At 54.2% G+C, this 25,476-nt stretch overlaps 6 protein-coding genes across 6 annotated transcripts; 2 read left to right on the top strand and 4 right to left on the bottom strand.

The window, feature by feature from the left end:
- Window positions 1–2,286: 2,286 nt before the first annotated feature.
- BDZ83DRAFT_647499 (uncharacterized protein) lies at window positions 2,287–3,328 on the bottom strand (the record flags this gene model as incomplete). Its single annotated transcript, XM_060510085.1, has 3 exons — window positions 2,287–2,417; window positions 2,572–2,702; window positions 3,099–3,328. 3 exons carry the CDS (start codon window positions 3,326–3,328, stop codon window positions 2,287–2,289), a joined length of 492 nt encoding a protein of 163 aa, XP_060369999.1.
- Window positions 3,329–6,911: 3,583 nt separating this feature from the next.
- Window positions 6,912–8,134, top strand: BDZ83DRAFT_450619 (uncharacterized protein). Its single transcript, XM_060503159.1, has one exon. The coding sequence runs from the start codon at window positions 7,026–7,028 to the stop codon at window positions 7,803–7,805; it is 780 nt and encodes a 259-aa protein (XP_060370000.1). The 5' UTR covers window positions 6,912–7,025; the 3' UTR covers window positions 7,806–8,134.
- Window positions 8,135–9,840: 1,706 nt separating this feature from the next.
- On the bottom strand, window positions 9,841–11,115 carry BDZ83DRAFT_647501 (uncharacterized protein; the record flags this gene model as incomplete). The annotated part of the gene is given in 5 exon segments (XM_060510086.1): window positions 9,841–10,221; window position 10,349; window positions 10,770–10,834; window positions 10,852–10,910; window positions 11,079–11,115. 5 exon segments carry the CDS (start codon window positions 11,113–11,115, stop codon window positions 9,841–9,843), a joined length of 543 nt encoding a protein of 180 aa, XP_060370001.1.
- A 2,613-nt stretch (window positions 11,116–13,728) lies between these two features.
- BDZ83DRAFT_647502 (uncharacterized protein) lies at window positions 13,729–15,506 on the top strand (the record flags this gene model as incomplete). The annotated part of the gene is made up of 4 exons (XM_060510087.1): window positions 13,729–13,775; window positions 14,684–14,796; window positions 14,951–15,004; window positions 15,202–15,506. 4 exons carry the CDS (start codon window positions 13,729–13,731, stop codon window positions 15,504–15,506), a joined length of 519 nt encoding a protein of 172 aa, XP_060370002.1.
- Window positions 15,507–16,967: 1,461 nt separating this feature from the next.
- On the bottom strand, window positions 16,968–18,290 carry BDZ83DRAFT_716085 (D-sorbose; the record flags this gene model as incomplete). Its single annotated transcript, XM_060511815.1, is given in 6 exon segments — window positions 16,968–17,002; window positions 17,019–17,176; window positions 17,254–17,361; window positions 17,424–17,485; window positions 17,555–18,179; window positions 18,241–18,290. The coding sequence occupies 6 exon segments, from the start codon at window positions 18,288–18,290 to the stop codon at window positions 16,968–16,970; spliced, it is 1,038 nt and encodes a 345-aa protein (XP_060370003.1).
- Window positions 18,291–20,913: 2,623 nt separating this feature from the next.
- BDZ83DRAFT_450809 (copper radical oxidase) lies at window positions 20,914–24,873 on the bottom strand. The gene is made up of 3 exons (XM_060503160.1): window positions 24,320–24,873; window positions 22,413–24,232; window positions 20,914–22,362 (listed from the first exon to the last, which is right to left on the bottom strand). The coding sequence occupies exons 1-3, from the start codon at window positions 24,595–24,597 to the stop codon at window positions 21,254–21,256; spliced, it is 3,207 nt and encodes a 1,068-aa protein (XP_060370004.1). The 5' UTR covers window positions 24,598–24,873; the 3' UTR covers window positions 20,914–21,253.
- Window positions 24,874–25,476: the final 603 nt, after the last annotated feature.

The following is a 25,476-nucleotide window of genomic DNA, read 5'->3' on the forward strand; positions in this document are numbered from 1 at the left end:
GGACTGCATAGTATGGGAACGAAAGAAGATGTCTGGGATTCTAGGTACACTAGATGGTAAGGGGGGGCGGCCAGCGGGCTGCGTCATATGGGTTGAGCATGGATCTCACCACGGAGCGTCGTGCATTTCGGGGTCGAAGCAGACGAGGCGGCTGACTCCCCTTGGGGCTCGAGGTACCTCTTACAGCAGGTACTCCACGACCGCCGAGGGGGCACGTACGGGGGGGAGGGGAGGAGAGGAGAGGAAGAGGAGGGAGGCACTGGGAGTCTGGGAAGCATGGGACGGACTTGTCGATAGCGCTGGTGTGCGTGTGGGCAAAGCAGCGGTGGGTGTGGATGTGGGTGCGGAAGTGGATGAGTGGTTGATTGCCTCGCCTCGCTGGCCTCGCTGCCCTGGTGCTCTGGCTTAGATTGTGTGGCCCTGGCCTCTCTGGCACACCGTAGCGTGTGTACGAAGTAGTAAACGGGCACGAGTGGACACACACACACACACACACACACACACACACCAGACTCTAGACTCTGGAGGAGGGATGGATGGTTGGATGGATAGATGGATCGATGGGATTACTGTGCTAGGGAGGGAGCGTCGGCGGTGGGTGGACGAATGGAGAGTGGAGCGAACCAGGTTGCGGTGCCAATCCAACTGGACGCTGTGTGCTGGCTACCTCGGGACTTAGGACTTGGTCGGCGCCGTGTGAGTGAGGAGTGAAGGACCGCCGAAGGACTGAAGGAGTGACTGAGTGTCGTGTCTCCATTGTTTGGGTAACAGAACGCACCTGACATGGGACTTGGACAGCCCTTGAGAACGAAGTACGTACTATCTACGTTCCCTTCACCTCGCACCGCGCCATGCCAAACCGACTGTGACTGCAGTGCCATGGCGGGATGCAAGGTTCGAAGATGTACGACCAAGACAAAGTGCCTGTGGGACAACGGCACGCAAGGTATCGTCCTGGTCAACGGGTGTGCGGGCACAGGCCGGGGGGGGGGGGTTCCAGGACAGGGCATCTGGTTCTGATTCTGATTCTGGGCAAATGGCTGGGTCTTGGGAGGGAAGACTCAAGACTGGACAGGAGAAAGAAAGTCTAGCACTTCATGTACCCAAGCACTTCCAGTGGCACCCCCAGAAATGGATCATGGTCCACGGAAAGGGGGGGGGGGCGGACCCTCGCGGGCGGTCAAGGACGCAAGGAAACCAAAGAGAAGATGGATGGAATGTCTTTGGCCCCAGAAAGAACCGCTCGGCCCAGGCGCTCACGCCGCCAGGTCGGAGTCTGGGACTCTGAGAGAGATGCTACCCCTGCTTGCGTCTCGTGCAACACCACTGGGCTGCGGTACGGATGCTTTCCAGGTTGCTGTTCTGAGGCACGGGTGTAAAGTACCGCCAGCACCACCTAGCTCTATCCGTACACTAGTGCCACCAGAGAAGAGTGCGCCGTCTGCCTGTCCAGGGACCCAAAAGTTTAGAAGGGGTCCAAGGGAAACCACGCGCGGCGCCGCGGCAGGTCTCGTTTCCTCGACCCTGAGGGTGGCCTTATTGCATTGAGTTGCTGAAGTCCCGTCACCGTCCGACCAGTCATATGCCGCCATCGAGAATGGAAACACCCCGGCACGCCTAGTTTGAACTGACGGGTCGGATGAGAAGGGGAGTTGCAGTGCTAGCCCGTCGGGGATCTATGGAACCCAAGGGGAGAGACACCTGCTCCTGGGACCATCAGTCCATCCATGACCGTCATCCCTCCAAGGCTCCAAGCCTCAAGCCTCCCCTTCCCCCTAGGCCCCTAGCACGTCGACGCTGGTACGTGAAGATGGGGATGTGCATCTTGCGGCTTGCCTTTGCATGTTTTGGTGGTTTCCGAGAAAGTGCCACCCACCTGGCTGCCTGCCATTGATGATTGAAGACACAATGTCCGTACGCATACCGTGGTGCGTGTGTGTGTGAGTGTGTGTATGAGTGTGTATGTGTGTGTGACCGAGAGATCCTCCTGCCTGCCAATTTGGAAAGGAGGAACTTGCATCTCCACTACGGCATGCGCTTCTGATACCGAGACGGCTGATGACTGGCAACATCGTGGATATGAGACAAATATTCACCTGTTCCTTGGAGCCTGTCCGCACTGCACTAGGACTCATCGTTGAGTCGTTGTGTTTAATAAAGCGTAGCGAAAAACTTTCCAAGCATCGTACGGTCAATACTCCGTCCAGAAAGATCCAAGGCAAAGAAAAACAAGATGCGGAAAGCACAGACTTCTGAAAGCCCACGATCTCCATCGGGGTCTTGGTCTCAGGGCGCAGAAGAACTTTGAGAGAAGCACGGAGATGGCTCCGCATGAGGGATCCCCTGGTCGGGCAGTACGTACTCATTCAAGAAAGTACGCCGGCTGCCAGGTTGGCTATCGGCAGAAACTTTGCAGGCTATGATGCGATGTATGCTTCTATCGCTTCCCCGATGCCCTACGCAGTATACGAATAGACCTCAAGTAGCGAAACCCCGCTCTGCGCTTGATGGTACCCAGTTCAGATGGTGAGGTAGGTTCCATATCGAATCCGTGGTGTTTGTTTGACTCACGCCTGCCGACCAGACCACGCTCTTGGCGTCGACCAGACCAGACTACCATGTATCCGTAAGAGAAGACCTGTAGTTCCTTGCTGGGCATCGGCATTGGCCGTGAGAGATCGTACGTATGCGCGTGCAATAGTCTACCGGTAGGAGGACGTGCATGCGGAGTCCATACATGGACAATTTCAAGCCCTGTTGAGCGACAGCTCAAGGTACGAAACGGAACGTTGATTGTTTGCAGCCATCCTTGTGGTCAAATGGGGCGTGTGCCAAGGGGGTGTGGGAGCGTCGACTGACAAGCCGCTTTCCAAAAGGATGGTAGGTGGGACGGATGGGAGCGGATCACAGATCTCGCTCAACCGACAGTGTTGGTTTGCAGTTCTGCTCACACACCCCCTGGCCCTGGACTCTGGAGGATGGTTTGCGGAGACAGCGGCGAGAGGCGGTACGGATTTTGTTAGGCACCTAATCGAACGCACGCGCAGCGTGTGTGTGAGTTGCGGCTTTGGAATTTAGGTGTGGGTGTCGTAAGTAACGTGTCGCCTTCTTGGCCTTCCTTCCAAGGGTCAACCACAGACGGAATGGAGTCGCAGTTTGTACCCGTACGGACACCTAGCCTACTGCGTAGGTAGGTGTTGATACAACTGCGGGAGAACAAGTCAAAGGCCAGGAGGCCGAGTCGACAGAAGTTGTCACAGGTCATCTCATTCCAAGGGGACAGCCAAATTGGCAATACTCCGTACGCCAGGTAGGACAGCCAGCCCATGGGCTACTGTGCAGCCTCATTGTTTCGCTCAGACTTGCTTGGTGAGGGATCCGTACGTTTGGAGTACACTGAATGTGGCTTTGGGATGCACCCGCTTAATTCTTGTGCGGTGGGAGCTGAATCTGACGAGGAGTATGAATCAACCGGAGATGGTGGATGCGCATGTCCTGGACAGGAATAGAGTGGTGGCAGCCCGAAAGCCATGGGTCGTGTTGTTGCAGTGAGTGGTGGGTGAGTGGGCATTAGTTAATTTTTATTTTTTTTATTTTTTTATTTTTTTAAATGCTATCCGGAGACGCAGGCGGCGGACTTTGTTCACGCTCGTCAGTCTCAAGTGGTCCGGCCGAGATTATCTTGATGACCCGGTCATGCAAGCATAGGCTTGAGTCGTAAACGTGGGTGCCATCGGTCATGAGAGAGGAAGAAAAAAATGTTGCGTATCCGTAGACAGGTCTGTCGATAGATCCGCATCGCGGGCATCGCGGGGGCTTCAAGCTTCAGCCAATGAGATGTCGAGGTGACAAGCCATCATGGTTCCTCCACTTCAGGTTCCATCCATGATCATGTCTACTGTGTAGGTCAGGGAGGCAAGCATGGACTGTTTCTTGGTTTTGGCAAGCCGGTGCGGGCAAAAAGTGTGATGGCAGCGACAGTCCGACTCCCGAGCGGGCAAATTGGCGGCGGATTGGAACGTGGGATTGCAAAACCTCCGATATGGATCATGGATGTCGACGCAAAGGATGTGAAAGACGCTCACACAGCCAGCGGTCGAGGAACAACGAACAAAGGCAGTTAGTTGGTCGATGAATGGAGGATGGATGGACGGCATCACTCAGCCAGCTTGGCAAGAAAGTACTGTGTACCGATCGCTTAGCTGCCAACTGCGTTACGGACGAAAGTATATCGGTACGCAGCCATCCGCCTTTTCTTTCCGAGCTTGGCCACTCCTTCATGCCCTGGCCTCAAACAAGAGTCAGCTGTCCCCCCAGGGCGTGGTATGGGTGGCAGAAGCTGTAGGGTGCCGAAGGTCCAAATTCCACAGGCATGGGCATGGTGTCTTGTGTGGACAGAGCACAGTATCCATAGAATGCAAAGGAGCAAAATGAGGAAAGGCGAAGAGGGCACAAGGAAGATGAGGGGATGACACTTGAGGTAAGAAACGCCAAGCTGGCGAGGAGCGGTTCATGGCAGTGGTGGCAGTACTGTGTACCTCACCCCGTAGCGCAGGTTGAAAAGATGGAAGGAGAAAAGGGAAGATTGCGAAGGTCCGGTACCTCGTCAGGAAAGAGAGACGGGATGAATGCGCGACAAGGTAGTCAATACTTGATGTTTAGTGAGACATAGATGGATGCCGAGGTAGTGGAAACCTTGCACACAACCCCCCTTACCGGGCAAGAAGCCCCAACCCCCGGGAATATGAGAAGGAGTTCAATCCAATCCTATCCGCTCCGCAACAGATATAGCATCGCTACTGCCGCTTGTAAATCCGTAGGAACACTATAGTAGGGCGATACAGTAGCAAGGGCCAGCAGAAACGGAAGTTTGAGAGGACCAGGACCACAACGACGGGATCAATCAAGGGCAGCGCCTGCTCCTGAATCCTGACAGCGCACTGCGCAGTAAGGTACTTCGTATTCCGTGGAGAGTAGAGACAGACGGGACAGGGCGAGAAACGGAATGGCATGCGGCCAGACACGAGGCTCAAAGATGAAAAGAAGGATCCCAGAAAAGGATCCAGGGGCACAGGCCAGGGCCAGGCGGAAGGCACGAATCTTTGTCACCCTGTCTCCTTGCTCCGTACTCCATACGGAGTAGTTGGAGTCAAATTGGAGACCGCAACTTGCAAGTTCTGTGCTGCGACCTGACTTGCCATAATTGTCTAGCGTCTTAATTACTCATCACTTTCGTGAAGTCAAAGTGGGCTGCAGCAGACTGTGTGACTGGGCATTTGGGAGAGGGAAGGAGAAAAAAAAAAAAGAAAAGAAAAAAGCTAGATGCGGAATCGCCCCTCCCCTCCCAAGCAGAAGTGAAAAGGCGGCTGCAGTTACTGACGGCCCCCACCCTCTCCGCCGTGCCTAGGCACGCCGCACGAAGTACGGAGGGAATACAACCAACATGGCCTGTGGTGAGAGGATAGCATCAAAGTGCTCCATAGGTAATCCACGCATCGATAGTGTATTATTGTCATTGGTCGATTGCTGCAAGCGACAGCGCAGGAGAGCCAGGAGGATAGCATGTTCGGACAGATCTCACAATGATCATGTTAATTGCGTCGCCGCACGCTCTCTATAACGCGACACTCAGATAATACACTTAGGTACACGCAGCGTCGTAGAGCTACCTAGGTACTATGTATTCGGAAGGTAAGGTAGGTTGGCAGGCACATCAAAAATGACCGAGATGCACCGCAGCAAGGTAAGGTAGTTTCCGGACAGTACGGAGTGACGATGGAACTTCCATGGCTGGGGAAAGTAGCCGTAAGCAAGCAGTACGTACCCACCGTCGAACTTCGAACAGCCGCCCATGGATGTTGAACCTGAGCCAAGGGCATTCCCTCTACGGCGTAGGTAGGTATCTGTACCGGACTGGCTGCATAGAATCTGGTGCGGCAAGATGTAGCTCTACATCAGCTGCAGGAAGGAGCGGCAGGTGCCTACCTTAGGTAGGTACCTGTGCAGGAGGATGGCGCCCAAAAGGAGAAGGCAAGAATTACAATCTCAGGCAGGAATACCACCCGAGAACACGAACACCATCAGTGGGGGCACTTGCTTTGCTGTTGACTCAATGCTAAAGAGGGAAAGGGCACGCAGGGATCCTGTGGCCTCAGGCATAAAATCGTTCAGCCTGAGGTGGTGCCAGGTGGACTGATGCATCCCGCAAGACTTGAGCTTGTCGACTCCAAGTTCCAATGAGAGACTTTAGCTAGCGTAACTCGGCACCACCACGTACCACAAACTGTATCCGTACGCTCACTAACAACCTGCATGCCCGTCACTTGTCTAACCATGGCCCATGCCACGGATGGAGACGCCTGTCATCTGAGGCGAGCCCGCGATTGGGGAGTTTGGACCCATACACCACCACATTTCTCAGCACCCCATCACCCAGTCTCTATGTACTACGGAGGCCGGTAATCTTTTTTTTTTTTCTTCAGGCCATGTTCCAACTTTCAGCGCTTCTTCTGCCCCTGTCTACGCCAGTACATCCGGTACCCAATCTCACCGACAACATCCCCAGGCCGGCCTACCCTACCTCCTACGGGGTATGGGCTTCCTTTCAGAAGGGGGGCACGGGGATGTTGCGCCCCTTGCGGTGTGTGTGGACGCCAATACTGTGTCAATATCGGTGGCATTTGGAGCCTTGTGCAAGCAGACGGCCTGTGAAGCGAGCTCATGTTCCACCTTGGCTAGGTCTCCTGTGGTATCAGGCGCGGTGTCTCGAGCCCACAACTACTGCGCTGGGAGGTTGAGAACTGGGCCCCAGCCGATCTCCCCTCACGCCCCGCCCCGAAGGCCTAGCGAGCAAGCTCCTCCATCTGCGGCTGTGCTTCAGGTCGTTCCCTCCCATCTGAGGATGTCTGGACGTATGACATGGACGCGCATTCAAGGTCTGATGGGCCAAGCCATTGGTGTTTTACTCGTCATTGCTGACTCTTGAGGGCAGCTTTGCTCCGAGACTTCAAAGATCAAACTCAAGAATGCCTGCATATACAAAATATCAGAGGTGCTGTGCCAACCCTATTCGTACATCGCGATCTGGAAACAAATCACAAAGTCTTCCAAAGGCCCGAGAAACTACCGACAAGCTCGTGGTTGTTTGGGGACAACGAGAGCGCCGGATGTCAGGCACAAGCTGGGCATTATTACGGGCTGTGCGAGAAATGCGGTCCGGTTGGCCCAACGGGTTGATTACAGCCTGCTCGTCTATGGATGGTGCGCAGCACGAAGTGCCTCACACCTCCTCCAGCTGCTGGACAAGCCAGGCAACTTCCGGACATTACACGCAAGGCTTTGGCAGCCGCTCTGATTCTTGGGTTTCCACCAGTCAGTCCCTGTTCCCAGACAGCTTCGAGAAGGTTGAAGTGGACAGGCCGCAGGTGATCCGAGATCGAGGGGTCTTGTCCACTCCAGGAGAGGAGATTATGGTCAGGGTATCCACGGTATCGATAAAGCGGTGGATACATTCAGAGGAGAGGCCCTGCCATCCTGGTACTCCCCGAATCCCCAGGGCCAATTTCCACGTCACTCCTCGCTTTGAATGTCCAGCGGTTAGAGATCAGCTTCCGCAGATGCCATTCCTCTCAAAGCCTGCCCTGGACTGCCCGGCAAGCGCTGAATCGCATCAACCATCAAGCAGAGGCACTGACAGGGACTCCAGGCCAAGGTACCGCGTTGGTATGGATCAGCAAGACTTGTTGGCTTACGTCCGCTCATTCGCTCCCTCGCCTTGTTCCAATCTCGTGCGGCAGCAGCATTGAGTTCCCCTCGATCGTTACTACATCTGACGTTCACCTATCGTTCTTTGCCTCTCCGCCTCTGTGCCTTCCTGTCGTGGAATCCATCGCCGCTGTCAGCTTTCGTCCTCTTGTTCCGCTGGGCCACCTCGGCCAACGCAACACAGTATATTTGTACGGATATACGGAACTGTGGCGCGGTGGGTATAGACACAGGGCCGGCGTCCATTTCACGTTCTCGCATTTCTCTCACCAGCAGGAAACCCACTTAGACCGCGGACGCGAGGGGATCCCCTTCAGGAGTAGTGGCCTGGACTGGTCTATTTAGTCATTCTGTTGCTCAACTTGCTCATTGCCAATTTTCCAGGCATGCCGCCAAACCCTCCAGCCATGGGCGTCCGCCTGGCGGCTGGCGCCCTTCGATTCAGTCCAGTCTCACCTTCGGCCTAGCCATCAGGCAATCACCTCGGCGTGTGTTGGGCCGCACTTTGGAGTGCTACACCCCTACGGATACGTTGGCACAGCGGTGGTGGTTGATAGTGTAAGATTGCAAGTGCTTGCTTGATCGCCAGCGGCGTCTGCACATCTAAGCTACACTCCTCACTACACTCATCATCATTTGGTGGAACCATCTTTGATTTTCGATCAGCAACCCTTGAGGACTGACAAGGCAGGCGTAGCCATGATATTTGTTACAAGTATCTTTCACAACATGCGTCCCTTAAGTATGCCGATCATGGTCGCGCCGACTCTGACAACCCCGAATCAACTCGCTTCTCTCCACTTGACCGCTTGCAGCCCAGTTAGGCTGGAGGTATACATTTCCTCCGCCGTGATTGACGAAGATGCATATAGCTATGCGTCCGGTTTGGACCCTCATGATTCCTGCTATGTATCCGTACGAAGTATGCACATGAAGTGCCACTCTAGTCTCGGTTTTTCGTCAGGGTGCCGCATTCCGCCAACACGTATCCCTGACACGCTCTCCAGACTCCAGCAGGCGCATCGAGCGGCAACAGCACCGGGGAGTGTGCAAGCCTGCCGGGTTTTAGGCATTCAACAGGACTGGTCCAACAGCGCTTGGGTGTTTGAGTGCTAGGAAGTCTCATCGGAATATCAGAATTTAGAACGGGATGGGGGGCCGGGGTTGACTCAGGGTCTCCGCCTTCTTCGTGTCCTGCGGCTGCAACTGCTGCAGCGTGCACTCAGGCCGCACCTTGCAGCCTGCATACGCACCTATTCCGTTCTTTTGCGGGCTACCAAGACGGCATGGGACTCTGGGTCTGGCCGCCCTGGACTCACCCAAGCACAGCCGTCTGGATGGGATGGGACGCGTGAACTCGCGAAGCACACACGCACACAAGCACACGAGACACTGTGCACGTGACCTCATTGTTGCCTCGCTCGCTTTCATCGTTGGTTTTCTTTCCATGTTCGTTTCATCCAAACGCCATTGACGGTATGTGACCGAAGGCTTGTCGATGCCACAACAGTTCGAAGTTCTGACTTCTCAGAACACGCCCTCCACCCCTTCCCAGTTGGCGACAACGGATCCCTCCCGTTTCCCGGCTGAAGACTTTCTGCTCTCATCAGACGAATCCTCACAGGAGAGACGATGCTTGGATAGTATCTTGCAGCAACATAATCAAGCGTCGCGCAAAGTTTGCCGCCCAATGATCTTGTCGCCCTCACACACCTCACCTTCGCCTGTGTACTTACATCTTACGTCCGGCGAGTGTTCCTAGGAGACTTACCCCTGCTACCACCACGTCACCCATTTCAACCTTTCGGCTGACGCTGAGTCTTGGGAACGTTCCATCCGCTTGATTGGTTGATCATTGGGCCAATGGACGCAATGCTCAATTTCGACGTTCTGGATCACGCCGTCACGCCGTGTGAAAGCATCGCGCCGCGTGCCTGCAATTTTCATCCAATTTAGGCTTCGTCGATGCACATTTGACATCCTAGAAGCTTCCCGATATCCGGCGAGCTATTGCAGACCTGGTTGAATCATCTGTGGAGCTTGGTAACACTCTCTACAGTCTGCACTACTCAGCACTCACCAACCCCTGTGGCCCTGTCCTGGCTCATGACCAGACCATTGTATGCGTCGCTTCTCTGCCACGTAATTAGCAACAGACCTTTGGGAGACAGCACGCTGATCGTCCTGTCTCGCTGCCCATCCAACCTTTGCTGACAGTAGGAAGCCGCGAGCAACGCTCGTTTCGTTGGTGTTCCTAACATCAGGTAAGGTAGGCACTTGGACAGCGCCCCGGTCATTCGAAAGTTGACGCCCTGGCTCGGTAGTCTTCAAGGTTCGTGGACCACCTGCCTGAAGAGGCGATATTCCATCCCTCTCCCTGAACGTTCCTCGAAACGGTGCCAAAGACGCTTCACTAGCGATGGTGTGAAGCTTACAGGCAGAGGTACAGACAATGATCTCTTCATCAATGGTGTTTATTGCGGCACGGTGCCGCCCTCACCCACTGCGTACGGATACCAGGTAGGTGCAACAACCCGCTAACAGAATAGCCCCGCGTTCACAAATGCCTGGTCACTTGGCTTACGCTATGAGCAGTGAGCACTGAGCAGTGAGCACATATCCCCTACCTTATGTGTCCATCTACAGGCTAGCCTAGTGTTAGCCAACTTTTCAGATCAGCAAGCCTTGCCGAAGCGGTATCCCTGCACCACTGAGATAGACATAAGTGCGGAGACGGCTGATCAGAATTAGCTTGAATGCAGCCAAGTACCAACTGCTCCTAGACGTGTCTCTCAATCCGTACGGATATACCTAGGGCGCCAGGGTGCTACTGCCAGTATTCCGCTGCTGACGTCCGGCTGGTCACTGATTCCCTCGCTTCACAAACTTCTTAGGGGGTAAGCCGTGAGCCCTGGAGACCTTGAAACCTAATGCAACACTCTCTGCGCACATCCGCCTGCGGCCTGCCTAGGACAGCATGATCTTCAGTGGAATATATCACTCACCTAGACCCTGAGCCTACCACCTTGTCGTTGGAAGCCACTTTGGCCAAGACTTTCGACTCATCTATCTATTGTGGCTACTTACACAGTACGTCTGCGCCTCTATCCTTCCAACGTTCAGGGGCCAATACAGTATGGAGAAGACTACCGTGTTATTCAAGGGTGATCACAGCCAGGCGAGACCTTTTCAAAGTCTGAGCCATTAAGCCCTGCCATTCACACTGGCCGGGTCACACGGCTACTATCCGTGGGCCACTTGGACTTGTCACAGAGGTTGTCCTCCAGCATCGGTGTATCTCGTCACCGACTCACCATCCACTGTCCAACATTGCGCATCACCGGTGCACATTGCAAAAGTCTCGACCGAGTCAGGCTTACGCCCATATGTTTCTCGCGCCTCCGTCGATGGCTCGATACTGACTAGGTATCACTACTCATAGCCCACATTCCCTTTCATGCGTTCTTATACTGGCACGCTTCGTCCCTTTCACGGTCTTCTTTCAGTTGTCGACTTATCGAAGGATGAAAATCCTCGCTGCCACGTTCTCGCTCATGCACCAATACGAAGCGGTGACCAAGATAAGGCAAGCTCGCCATCCCAGCCATATCCTAGGGGTCGCTAGGAATTTTGGTTGTCAGCTTTGTACTGTGCCCATCCGCGCCACAAGGACGCGTGGCTGATTGAAGCCCTCTCGATTTAAGACGTCGACACGGATACGGTTCCTTGGTGCCAGACGTCTCCCGATTTCTCGAGCGGCTCAGTGCCCTTCGGACAGCAGCCGTCTCTCCTTCCCTGCGCATCATGTACCGGGGCCATTTACATACGGATAGTGAAGGCCAGCGATCCTACTCCTTGTCAGTCGGCGAAAGTCTGTCCGACCATATTTGGTTTCGTGCACCAGGCCATTCAAGGGCGTGGCTGGACAGACGAAAGCCAAATCTGCTTCCGCCAGATGATCAGCATGCAAGTTTCCCCATTCGCGCACGATTGACGAGTCTTGGACCCCCGTCCAATGCATTATCCATATGTACGGATACCTGGTGCTGGGCCGTCCAGGTATTCGATCTGGATGTGAACCAGACAAGAAAGCACGCACGCACGCACGGTCAACTGAGCTGGTGCCTGGCTGATCTTGACTTTGAGCGCTGAAGTTTGATGCTACAACTCCACTGCCGACCTCAGCCATTTCAATACACACTGCTTCGTTGCTTCAAGTCGTATAAACCCAACATAAGACGTACAGTATGGAGTACGGATACAGGGCCAGGGGTATCTCTGGCATGGCGGACGATGTACCCTGCGGAGTGCTTCTTCTTCCAAAAGTCACCGGGCTTTCTCGTCAAATATGAATACAGCCTTGAGTTGGAAGCAATCAGTGAAGATGGCGCAAAGCAATTCCTGCCAACCTGCCAGGTGACTACGACCCGCATTTTGCACAAAACGGGGCATCAAGCTCAGATTACCACCACTTATGGGGTCCGCGACAAAGTAACAACAGCCGCAAATCACTGACGTGTTTACTGCTAGCAACAAGACCTTTCGGACTTCCAAGGTTCCATGGGGACAATATCATGCTCGAGCTAAATAAAGCCCGGGCGGCGCTCGGCCGTTTGTGCTCAAGGGGTGGTGTGCTAACTGTGTCTTGTTTAGCATTCTTTGATGAACAGGCGACAGGGCAGAACAGTCAAGCCCTCGGTGAAACCGGGGCCTACCGACAAAAACACTTTAATGCGCAAAGCTGTCATGCCGGCTAGCCAGGCTTGAGAAGTCAGGGATCTCAGGGGTTAACTTTGGTGGGTCAAGCTGTATACGTACTAGTGGACAGTCCGTCTTATGGTCTGCCAAAGATGAAAATGAAACAGGGCAGGGATAACAGGCTTCCCAAGGTCGCTTTGAGGTTGTCGACTAGGAACCCGCCAACCCTCGAACCAGCCCTGGTCCACCAGATGATCTACTGTTCACGCGCGGGCCACCGAGAGAACCCCCTGAAGACTGATTGGGCGTCTTGCATGGATGGGGGGACTTGACAGAAAGCACCGACCATCGGGACGATACAACGGGGCGAGACGGCGCCATCCACGGCCATCCACTTCTTTGAGCATTCTTCGGGTTCAGAATTCCAGATACCGGTAGGTATTCAGGCTGCTTTAAGTGGTTCGGTTCGCGGGAGTATGGATAGCTATATTTGCCTCTTGGCCACTCGGCGGAAGTACAGCACGGCTCATCAGCTAACAACACAAGGAGACTGAAGACCTCTCACTCGGACGACTCAGCAAGAATTCGGGTACGGAGTACGTATGAAGGTGCCGTTTACCTTCTACCACACCACGCGGCGGCAATTGCAGCTGCCCATGAAGATCTAGTCCGACCGAATGCGGGAACCAGCACACACACGCACACACAATTCCAGACATGGGCCATGATATGGCCATGGCTTGTCATCGAGCGAGCTAGGACCCCGGCCCTAGTCCCGGCCCCAGAGATTTCAACGTGCTGAAAGATGCCAGGGATTGGTTCGGAGATGATGAGCCCCTTGTCAGACAGGAAAGGGCAGCGTCAGTCGCCTAGCGTAACCCAGCGGGACTGGCTTGGAGATGGACAAAAGTATCCGACCGGTGCCACTCTTTAACCAGTGCCATGGGCCCAGCACCCTTTGCGATTTTAGCGGCTGTCTGACCGGGTAATGGCAATCAAGGCGTTCTTCACGGTGGAGCGGCTGGGACCGGGGATGATCTGGCTGCCGGACTCTCTCCGGTATGTCCTCTGTTCTCTTGCAAAAAGACTCGTCGTTCAGTTCCATAATCATTGACTGGAGCTTCAGCATTCTGATACCTGGACAGAGGAAGCATGCGGACGGTTGGCATACCATATGCTACGCGAGCGAGGCTATGGGTATTGGGTACTCCGCACATCGATACATCGAAAGTAAACCAAGCTCACGAGATTTGCGAGAGCAAAGCCATGAGCACCTGGCCTCAAAGCCGGACACTGACAGTCATTCTCAGCAGGTGAGGACCCATCCAAGGCCAGCTGGATCTTACGATCTGGATCAAAGCAACCAGACAGAAGATACGGGTGCTCAACAAGTTTGCGATGCAGATCATGACTCGTCATAGCACGAGAGGCGGCTCCTGTGAGCCGGGCGCAGAGAGTCACGATGAGATATGCTTGTAAAGTTGAAGACATTGGCTGCATCTATTTGTAGAGGCTGCGCCAGCTGGTCAAAGGTATCCAGTACCTTGGTCTAGCCAGCAGATGTGGTGTTTCTAGGCTGAGACAGCACGTACCGGCTACTCGATGTTACGGCAAACTACGGGTAGTGTGCTTTTGGTTTCCTACGTCTGCGCCTATCCGCACGTAGGTAGAGACCTCGCCGATCTCAGCGAGTCAAATGCGGGCTGAGGAGGAGAGATGGCTTGGATGGGAAAAGGAGGGGTGTGGGCACGCAACGTCGATGAGGATGAGGCAGTGAAAGACTTTTGGTCTGCCCTTTTCCAGTCTTCACCACCCCTTCCATACGCTAACGAGATCAGTCTCACCCTTACCGGTTGCCGCCGCCGCTAATTGAGCCAGCCATCACCGCCATGACTACTGCTGTCCAATGCTACCCTGACGATTCAATTTCCCCATCAACTGGCTTGGTGCCACCCCACCCCCCCCCCTTCTTCCCGGTTCAAGCTCGAGTTACCGATATTCGACACTTCACACCCCTTCTTCCCAGTGCCAGGCACGCCAACAGAGATTGAAGACACCATGGACGGACAGTCCCATTATTTACTAACCGTCCTTCGCCCCCACATCTTCGCTCATCCCCGCCTGCCCGCCTGGGTTTCTTTTCGTCCCATGGGACATGGTCGACATGAGGCTGTTACGGATACAACTAGCTGTGACCAACGCTCATATTTGCTGCCACTAGCTTTGCGACACAACCCGCGCCTCCGCGCTCTGCCGCTCGCTGTCACCACTACAACCACCAAGCACAAGCGGGCGTCCTTTGGTCGATGAAGCTTTTGGAAACCATCATGGTAGGTATGTACTCACTACCCAGTCATCAAGCCCTTGTCGCACAGCATTCGCAAGTAATCACGGCCAGGATGGCCGACTGATGATCCAGTGTGCCAGTGTCGCTTTTTTGTTCCATCCGTCTAGGTATACAGTAGCTTTGCTTTTCTTCTTCCGCCAGGTATCCGCATGTCCCTGGCGGTCTACTTGGTATTACCATTCTGTACCGCAGTAAGTAAGCCCGCCCTTGACCACAGATCCGACGTCGATTACAGAGACGCCCCCTTCGGCCCCTCGGTCAGACAATCTGCCATGCAGTGCTTGCTTTACTCTACCCTTGAGAATGAGAACAGTGGTGCGAAGCTTCCCCCCTACACAGCACAACCAACCCCTGAGAAAGGCGACCTGCAGACTGTCTGCCTGGTCTTACAGATGCGGTTACAGGAGCTTTCGACTGCTTAGCTCCGTCGGGCTCAGCGGGCTTGTTCCTGAAGCTGCAGAAGCCTGACTATGCCAGAACGCCTGTCCCTGCTTACAGTGTCTGGTCCCGTGGTCTCAAAGTCGGCAAAAGCCCCTGCTACTATTGGTCTGTGGGCGGAAATCGCTACATCATTCTGGACGATCCAAGGTTTTGCCACCAGGCACCGCCCACCGCCCGCTCAACTTCATCCCAAAGCTGTCAAACGAACGAACTTCCAGACAAAACCGCCTCCTTCCGTCAGGGGCCACTGGTCTAAGCAGTGCGGACTCGCTCGCGAGCAACTTTACTACAACGCTTGACTGTATTCCACCCTTGCCAGCATTTCTCTGCATCTCCCGCGAGACTCGAAGTTTTACTCGGCACCCCGATCCATGTATCAACGCCAACATTCCCGGAACGACGCACAAGTTGAAGCAGCCCGTCACCCTTGGGTGCTTGAGAAGAATTTCACCGTAGCCGAGAAGCAAATATGAAGACAGGCGCAGGCCTAGCTTGATGATGGGATGGACCGACCCCGCCCCACGCACTTGAGTCTTCGGGCCTGCAAGAAGGGGAACGTCATGATTTGTTGACTGTGACGACCGCAAAGATTTGCAGCCCCGCCGTTGATGTTGACTCTCGTACGGCACCATTCGGCACCGCAATGTCAGGATCAAACAACGGAGACTCGGGGCCATATGCGTTGTGCATCCGTACGAACCCGGCCACACTTTCCCATCTATTCTCAAGAACCGTGGTATGGAAACACGAGGAAATAGAGGAGGCTCCACTGGCTACTTTCGAGGAACTTCAGGAAGAGCACAACAAACAAGGCTCTTGAATCGCCGCAGATCGACAAACAGGCTATTGTCCCCACTCGCTGTATCAACAATCGCCCATTCATTCTCTCTCGTGAGGTGACCAACGTCGTGGGAAGAGTTTTTTTCTTCTCTTCCTCATTTCCAGGCTCTGGCTCCGCAACCGAATCCAGAGAGATGTGACAATTCTCTATCCCCCGGCCCCTTTCCCAACAAGGTCGCTTGGTCCATCTGTATGTTCAGTCACCCACACAGTCTCGCTGCAGTAGATCCATACAAAGGGGACGAAATTCTCGCGACAAACTTCGCTGGCCGGCATGTGAGGACGTATACACAGAGGTACCGTAGCAACGGCCCAAATCTTCTACTTCTCCCCGTTTTTGCCTGCGCAGTAGTCTCCGATTAGGTCTGGGGGCCATGCGGCATAACACTATCAGCTGCAGCAGGCCACATGCAGCCTTGTTCGCCGTCACAGGCCCCGCGTGAGGTGCGCCATCTTCAAGCTGCATCGAAGCATCGGCGGCGCATGAATGCATGTTGGCCCGGCCTGTCACCCCTCCGTTAACACCAACGAGCGACGCCAACAACGCGTCCTGGCCTTTGCGGATGTCCAACTATTAGTGTACTGCCGAGTCCCCCCCCTTCGTAATAGGTTGCCTCCTCGCTTGAGCCTTGCCCACCATGTACACCGCCTCTTGCCCCACAGAGTCATAGAGGGTCTTACAACCTTTCACTCTTGCACAGCTTCGGAACAGGCGCGACCGCCGACGGGTGCTCCATCGGTCCGCTGGCGGGCAAAATACGGTCTCTTGGCCTGACATACCTGACGATTGGCGGGCAGTCGTCCCACCCGCCGAAGCTTCCATCTACGGCACCGGGGGGACACGGAGCCACGACCCGGAGTGCCCGCGGCGACAGTTTCAACGCCTGACGGATGGCCCACCGTCAGCGCGACCTTTGCATATCCATACGAATATCGTCTCCCAGTCCACCAAACCCCTCTCGCTGGACTTTGAGCGTGGCGAGTGCAACCGCGAAGCCCAACTTGTGCGTCACGTCCCAAGTATCAGCCTGGCAGATCAATCCGTACAGCATGCCCGCAACGAAGGTGTCTCCCGCCCCTACCGAACTGTCCCCCCCAATCTTGTTAGTATTCCACGCCAAGAAGGTTGAGTGGTGAGTAGCGGCATGGATGGCGAAGCTTACTCGACGACTTGCTTCACCGGCCTCTCGACTGGGCTTTTGACCAGCTGCCGGTCCTTGGGTGATATGCACCATGCTCCCTCAGCACCCCACGTAACCATAGCCAACGACCTATTCTGCAGTCAGCAAGACCGTGTTGCGTGACCGGTAGACACCTCTTGACCGAAACTCACGTTCGCGGCAACGACAGCGACTCTTTCCTCAGACAATCATCAGCGGACGTATACCCGCAGGCCTATACCGCCCTGTCAGTAATGCTGCTGTGGCTGGCGTACGCCCATGTCTGAGAACGAATGTGACGCACCTCGGCCCAGCTCTTAGAGTAGAAAACCACGTCCGCCTCAGCAGCGAGCTCTCTCAACCCCGCCCTGCCCGGCCTCTCGACCTCGACGCTGACCGTCACTGCGTCGTCGCCCAGGGCCCGCCGAAGAGCTAGAATGCAGCTCAGTGTCGTCTCCGGAACCCGTCCCTCAAAGTGCCACCACGTTCGGCCGCCCTTATCGCGGAACGCCTCGACGACGTTGAGGAACTCGTCCGTCGTCATGTCGGGCAGGTCATTGTGGTTCACAATTGTCCGACTGCCGTTCGCCTCGCTGCGGAAGATGTAACTGCTCGCTGGCGCCTGGTGGCCTTGGCGGAATAGGCAATGATCAAATGTAATACCCGCGGCACTGGCGGCGGCGGCGGCGGCGGCGGCAGTATCTGGCGCCGGTAGGAACGAGGCTATGATTTGCGCCGTCGCCTGAGATTGACGTTCCGGCAGAGGCGAGACAAGGTGCATCGTCAGAGGCTCGGTCTGCGAATGCGGGAGGTGCTCTGCGCGGAGGAGTTGCTGGAGGACTTCCATCGTGTTGGGGCAGTTGCCGCCCCTGCGTACGCGGATGCTCGTGGCTCGTAGCTTCAGGTCCTCTTCTGGGAAGTGAGGTACGCTTGGGAAGAAGTGTGAGAAGGATGCCCTCTCTTGGTCACTGGGCGGGGTGAGAGCCTGACCTGAGGACTGTGTCGACGTAGCACGCCCCGACGAGGATGAGATGCTTCATGCTGTGATGTGACGTGAGATGTCCTTTGAAATGCCGGCTATCGTAGGCGTTCCCGTGCGCGTCGCGTTCAGCTTCCAATTTGAATCGAAATCACCTCCGAATCAAATCGTCAACGCGACGAGGTGCAGGTTACGTGCTTTACGGGATGCCCTACGACGACGCTTGCATCAGATGCCGCTGGCTGAATGTCCTTTGGGCCGATGAAGATAGTGTTATCGACAGATGTTTGGCCCAAAAAACGATGCGGCAAGTCGGCTTATCTTTAAACCGCCTGTAATGTCGCGACAGTGAAGTGCTCCTGTTGCGTAAAGCACCAGCGGCTTGCAGCGATGCGAACCCCGATTCTTACCATCATGTACTCTCCTCTCGGCGGTAAGAAAGTGACGCTTGATAAGGGAGATTCAACCTCCCGCGGGAATTGCTCAATGCGGTGGAAGGTGAAGCCGCGGGGTCTCCTGACGATGTCTGTCGAGCGGGATGTCGTCTCTTTCTCGCTGCTCTCTTCAACGACCTTTCCGTGTTGCGCACTGGACTACCTTGTTTCTGCCAGATCTTGGTTGTGTGATTTTCACCCTGTTTCATAGATGAGTCGTGAAAGTATCCGCCGCGTTGGTCGGCTCTGTTAGGCTAGAGTTATGACAGTGTATTTGTCAATAATATCATTACATCTCCTAGTCCATCCTTAAACTTCATGCGCCGCCGCAATTCTTCCCCTCGTCCGTAGGATAGAAACCGCATGCTCTATTTCCTGTTTAAAAGGGCGGGTTTCTACCAGATTTGATCACCTGGAATGAAAGTCGGCTCTGCCCTGGCCGCTTCTGCCGTCTTTTCTGTACGGCCAAATCATTATGTGCAGTCAAGGTAGTATTCTTCCATCTTCATCATTTCTGGAAACTTTCACTGTATTTGTCTGTGAGTTTCTTGGTGGTTGACTGGTCTCGTGTTGTCTTGTCGGCGAGAGAGTAGGCAACAGGGACAATGTCAACGACGCGTTGGCTCCCAGACTCTGTCCCTCTCGGGCCTTTAGGTTCAACTGAACTCAAGCCGTTTAGATGCGTTTAGTTGAGATGCGGCTTCTCTCGCGAGATTGTAGCATGTCTGTTTGCTAGGTGTTCTACTTCTTTCAGTTGCGGTCGTTTTAAATGGTTTATCAACTTGCCATATCAAACCAAAGGGTCATGCTTTGCTACAAAATGAAAAATTGATGTGAGACTCTAGTATATCACCCAACAGCAAGTAATATTTATCATTCTCGCTTCAGTCTGAAGGCAATATCAGTGTTTTCGTTTCGAGGCTAAGATGTCTCCAAGGCCTTACGGAAACATTTGCCTCGCCTCAGGAATTATCATGAACAGTTTTCCCCGTTAGCAATTTTGAGAACGTTTGAACTAATTTCTCTTATTCCTAGTAATTTTCGTCTTGATTATTTGGATTATAATATATCAGAGATACAAACTTGGTTATGGTTCCAATTTGCGAGTGAACTACCTAGGATAGTCTTAGTCAGCCTCGAGATGTCTAGCTACGTGTTCCTTATAGAGGAAGCAGCATGCGATAGTAGCTCCAGGTATTAAGGGAACACAATATCCAAATAGTGGTATCGGGGGCCCACTAAAAGAGAATCCATATGATAGGGAGCTCGCTCCCATTTCACTACAAGAGACAAATAGCAAAACTTTCGCCAAAGATATTGGCGCTACTTGGTAGGAGCTCGCGGTCAAGTATCCTTTTGCTGAGTTACAAGGCTCTGCGTATTGAATCCCAGTTCTATAAACAGGATGCTGACAGGTGGCCTGTAAAGGAGGGAAAATTCAAGAGCGAGCTCATCAAAAAGCGACAAGTCGCGAGACGTTCCTGAGCGGCCGGTCTTCTTGTTGTATACAAGGCTGCGGCTACTCCGTATTGCGAAAACCCCGATTTCTGAAAACAACCGAGTGGTTGTCGTGGAATAAGTAAAAATTTCGTCCTTTGGTATTGCAGTTACATGGCAGCAGCGTGCTGCTTCAAAGACACATCGGGACCTTTTGCCTATGCCAGTCTGACCGAACCTTTGCCTTTCTGCACCCCTTCAATATTCAACAGAAGTATCCAGTCAAAACCCGCTAATCATAGTTTCCAACCTCCCAGTAGATATGCGTTGCCAGCAGTGATGCCTTCTTCGGGAAATCTCGAAACCCTACTGGGTAACATACTGGCCCGAAGACCCCTCTAACTCGAGATGAACTTCATTCGCATTGGAAAGATAACCGAGCCGTGGGCTGAAACCATTCAAGAGCTTGGAAGACAGCTGGAACAACCTGGCTTTTGGGTCATGCCTGCCTGTTCAAACAGCTATGGCAGAGAAAACATCACTGGCTTGCCTGCTGGACATGGGCAGCAGAGATCACAGAAATTGAGCGGCAGGGATTATCTCAACAGCTATTCATCAGGCAGTAATTGCAGCTCTTCTGAAAGACAGCCATTATTCAAGTCAGTCTTTGAGAACATGACAAGGGGGAAGGGGCCATGATACTGATGAAAACAAGCAAAGTTATGAACAACTCAACAGATGGTGACTTTGGGAGAGAAGGTGTCACTTGAAGCAGATCGCCCGGTGAAAGGGGTGAACCGGATATTTCATCCACAACATAATTTGACCCTCTAGTGCAATCTTTCAAGTCATGACTATTTGAAGGAGTTGTGCGGATTGCACTCCGACAGCATGGGGGCGCCAAGTTTCTTGGCTGCCGAGAAGGCGAATTGGTTCGTCTCCAATCCAAGTATTTACAAATGACTCATTCAACCTGATAGTAAGGGGAGTAAGATGTTTTATGATTGTATGTAAATGGCCGAAATCCGTGACCAAAAAGGTATCATATCTCCAGTCTTGTCAACGCCGAACGCATCGGCATTGTTATATGCTCCGATTCTAATGCCCATTTCCTCATAATCTGTGAATACCTCATCACACCACTAAACCGCCCTCACTTCTTATAAACCGACAAACGGTTGCCATTACCACAGTACTCCGTGCTGGAACCCGTACACAACATACTGCAATCGCCCAACGGGGCATCAAGCGACGTCGTCGGCAGGGCATTACCGCAGTAGCACTCGCCGCCGTACTCCGTGCCAAAGTAGCTGTACCCATCGCAGAACGCCGCGCACGCCTCGTTGGTCATCTTGTCGCTGCTGGCCGTAGCCTTGGCATCCAGAGCGCGTCCGCCCTGCGCGGGCTCGGTGCGGCAGCCGAGGAAAGCGTAGGCGCCGGCCGTGGCGGGCTGGCTGGGGCCCGTCACTTGTTTGTCGGACTGGTAGAGCGTCAGGCGGTTGCCGCCGCCACAGTACTCGTACTTGTTGCCGCTGCAGGTCATGCTGCAGTCCGCCAGGGGCGCGGCGGCGCTGGAGGAGGCGAGGGTGTTGCCGCAGTAGCACTCGCTGCTGTATTCTGTGCCAAAGTACTTGTAGTCTGAGCAGTACGAGGCGCAGTACTCGAGCGTCATATTGTCACCGGAGGCGTAGTTCTTTTGGCTCAGAGCGCGGACGCCGTTGCCTTCCGTCCAGCAGCCCACCAGGGTGTAGGGCGAGATGCTAGGCTTGTGAGCCAGCGTCGGGGAGGCGGATATGGAGGTTGAGATGGTGCTGGAGGCAGAGGACGAGGCTGTTGATGAAGTGACGCCGCTGCTAGAGGACGATGCGATGCTCGATGACGTGCTTGAGGAGGACGTGACACTGCTCGAGGATCCGGCGCTGCTAGAAGAACTGGAACTACTGGAAGACACGACACTGCTTGAACTTGAAGTAGACACCTGTGATGAGGTCGAAGAGCTGCTGGAAGTAGCAGAAGCAGAAGCCAGGGTTGAAGACGTTGACCCGCTCGCCACCAAAACACTGGCAGAGCTCGTTGACAAAGAGCTGCTCGAGGTCGTAGTGGCCACCGTCGACGCCAAAGTAGACGAGGCACTGCCGACTTTGTACAGCTCCAAGCGGTTGCCGTCACCACAGTACTGGTATGAGTTGCCAGCACACTTCATGTTACACTCGCTCAGGGGCGCAGTCTTGCTGGTTGCTGCCAGGCTGTTACCGCAATAGCCTACTTCATGTTAGTTCTCATTCATACACCACGATACCCTGAATACTTACATTCACGTCCATACTCTGTGCCAAAGAATGTGTAGTCGGAGCAGAAAGTAGCACACTTGTCGAGAGTCATGTCATCCGCAGCAGTCTGGGCAGCAGAAAGGGCGCGACCGCCATCGGCCTCGGTCTGGCAGCCGACGAGCGAGTACTTGCCGACGGTGTTTATGTGTGCGAGAGTAGCCGTGGGAGCGGCCGTAGAGCTGCTGGTGCGGGTGGCGGTGGTCGAGTACAGCTCAATGCGATTGCCGGCTCCGCAGTATTGAGTTGAATCACCAGAGCATGGCATGTTGCAGTCGGCCAAGGGCGCAGAGCTGCTGGACGTAGCCAGAGAATTACCGCAGTAACATTCGCGTCCGTACTCAGTGCCCCAGTAGTCGAATCCCGTGCAGTTTGCCATACAGCTGTCGAGGGTCATGCCATCGTACACGAAGGCGGCACCGTTGAGAGCTCGGCCACCAGAAGCCTCGGTCCAGCAGGAGACGAGCTTGTAGCCGCCCATGGTCTGTCGGTGGGAAATCGTGGCAGTCGGGGCCGCGCTGGACGTAGAAGATGACACTGTGACGCTGCTGCATGTAGGAGACCCTCCCGTCCAGCTCGAACATGTCCCACCGATAGGGTCAGCCTTCTTGAAGGGGTCAATCATGGCGGACGCGCCCTCTCCACTGATGAAGTCAAAAGTCGACTCGAAACTAACACCACCAGGAATGTTCGTGGTGACGCTGTAAAATGTGTAGCTGCCTACACAGTCGCCCTTGACCATGTCGACGGTCATCTTACCCAGCAGAGGCACCACACTGCTTGTCCGCGCTGTCTTGTAAGAGATTTCTGCCTTGACCGGGAGAGACGTGCGGTCATTGCGGACTGCGGCAACAAGTGTAACATCGCCAGAGTTCTGCGTCAGGCAGCTCTGGGACGTCTGAAGAAAGATGCCGTCCTGGATCGGGTACCCGTTGCCGTTGTTATTGAATAATGTGCTTGAGCCATCGCTCTTATTGATCGTCACAGTAAAGGACGAGATTCCCGTGCTGACGGGAATCTCCTGCCTGATGGGATACCAGGAGAAGCTATCTTCCAAGCCCTTTGAGATGCCCGAGATGGTGATTGTAAAGACACAGGAGCCCGTCCCGCAGGTGGAGCCGCCACTTCGATTCTTATAGTTGATTGTCAGACTCGAGATGCCTGTGATAGCGGTAGTTCGGACGCGAATATAGCCTGTAAGAGTCATGACGGTGGGCGAAGTGAGCGAGAGCTGAAGCTGGGACGGTTTGACGGTGTAGGGTGCGATGGCATCGCCAAGAGTAACACCAGATGGCACGGTGTTGATCATCTTCTCGAAGACGGTCTTGCAGGTAGACTTGAAGACTGCGAGGCCGGTCATGGCCTTCACGGTGGCGTTCTTGTCGGAGCTGAAGACGACGAAATCGGAATTACTGGCTCGAGCCGTGCCCATTTTAATGACGAGTGGGTTCCGCGTGGTGCCATCTAGATACTCGGTCACAATTCTGTTGTCAAAGACACCGTTTGAGCTATCCATGGGCGCGGAGCCGTTCGTGTTTGTGCCGTCTGGAACGATAGTTGGATTCTCGGCCGTGTGGACGCCGCCAATAGTATGGCCGCAGGCTGTGACTTGGATCATCTCCTGTGGAGTGAATCCCATGCGATTAAATTTTGAGTTGAAAACTTGAATGACTTCGTTGGGCTGCGGCACGCCGGCGGCTCCTTTCACGGTTGCGTCGATGCGGCCGGATCGGATTGCAACCGAAGGACCGCCGCACGACAGGACGGATGTGTAGACTCCAAGAGCGATGAGATCCGACATGCTGCTTTTGCGGGTCAGGTAATGTCCCATAAAGGTCAGAGTTGTCGAAAAGGCAGGGCCAGTATTCTCGCCGGTGCTCGACAGCTCATACTGTATAGATGCATCCAACCCGCCAACTCCTGACCCCGCGTTGGCCGGTGCCATATCGTGAAAAGCGGTTCGCAGCCATTCTGCAGCAGTTTGGCGACCGGTGCCCGTTGCCTCCTTGGCGCAGGGGAAGACGTTGTCGGCAAAGTGTCGTGATCCGAAATTGAATGACTGGTACATGATCTCCTCCAACTCGTCTATGTCCGAGGGCCATGTCGGATCAGCCTGGGCCTGTAAGGCCAAGCCTAGCAGGCTCAACAGTATTGAAGAGTTCACCTTCATGGTGGTATACTACCTCGACTACGAGGCAAACAAATTACAAAATGTAGTGCAAGTGAGTGACTTGGTCGTCCGTAAAGTGACGGCTTGACCTTTGGATTAAGGCACTATGAAGGCATAGATGGCTCAAAGAAAGTGGAAAGGATGTAGAAGAAGAAGGCGAAGCGAGGGAGGCGAGAGGAAACAGAGATGAGATAGTGGCCCATGGCCGTTAGATATGAGAGACATGGTGTGAAACGGCACCAGAACCGCGAAGACTAGACAAAAAGTAACGGCAACAACTGTTTGCCAACATACACAAGCTGACAGTCGGGACCGTGGCGACCTGACCGCGAGAGACGGATGATCTAGGCACTCTGGGCAGGCCTAGGCTGTTGTGGAGGGGCTCTATCGCCAGCAAGGGCAGTAGTCTCCGTGTTTGCTTGGTGTACGGAGTAGCGCCAAAAGAGAATGGCGGCACAGCTTGATCTTGCCCTGGTCTTTGGCCTGTAGGAAGAGTGAGTGAAGCCTGGGTGGATGGGAGGCAAGTCCTCTACTAGTGAAAGTCCCTTGAAGTGAGGGTGAGATTGATGGTAAGGGTGAGAAATTGAGAGTGAGTTCTTCGTATTTTTGGCAAAAATTGCCAAGGGTGCTGGGACCCCTCTTTCCCTTTCCGATTTAGTGTCAACCTCCCATTGGAAAGAACAAGATAAACTGGACAACACGGCCGTCATGATTGGTTCGGGGCGTTTTGTGGCTGCTGTCGGTGCCAGCCGCAAAACCAGGGGTGCCGGGGTGACGATCCCCTGCCCCTGAGCACGGCTTACTTCACTTAACCTTAATCGGTTGGTTCCAGTCTTCGAGATACCCTCCAAATGGTTTTCTGGAGAGGGAAATGGTCCA

This window comes from Colletotrichum acutatum, assembly GCF_030867785.1.
Source record: "Colletotrichum acutatum strain CBS 112980 chromosome Unknown BDZ83scaffold_9, whole genome shotgun sequence".
NCBI lineage: Eukaryota > Fungi > Ascomycota > Sordariomycetes > Glomerellales > Glomerellaceae > Colletotrichum > Colletotrichum acutatum.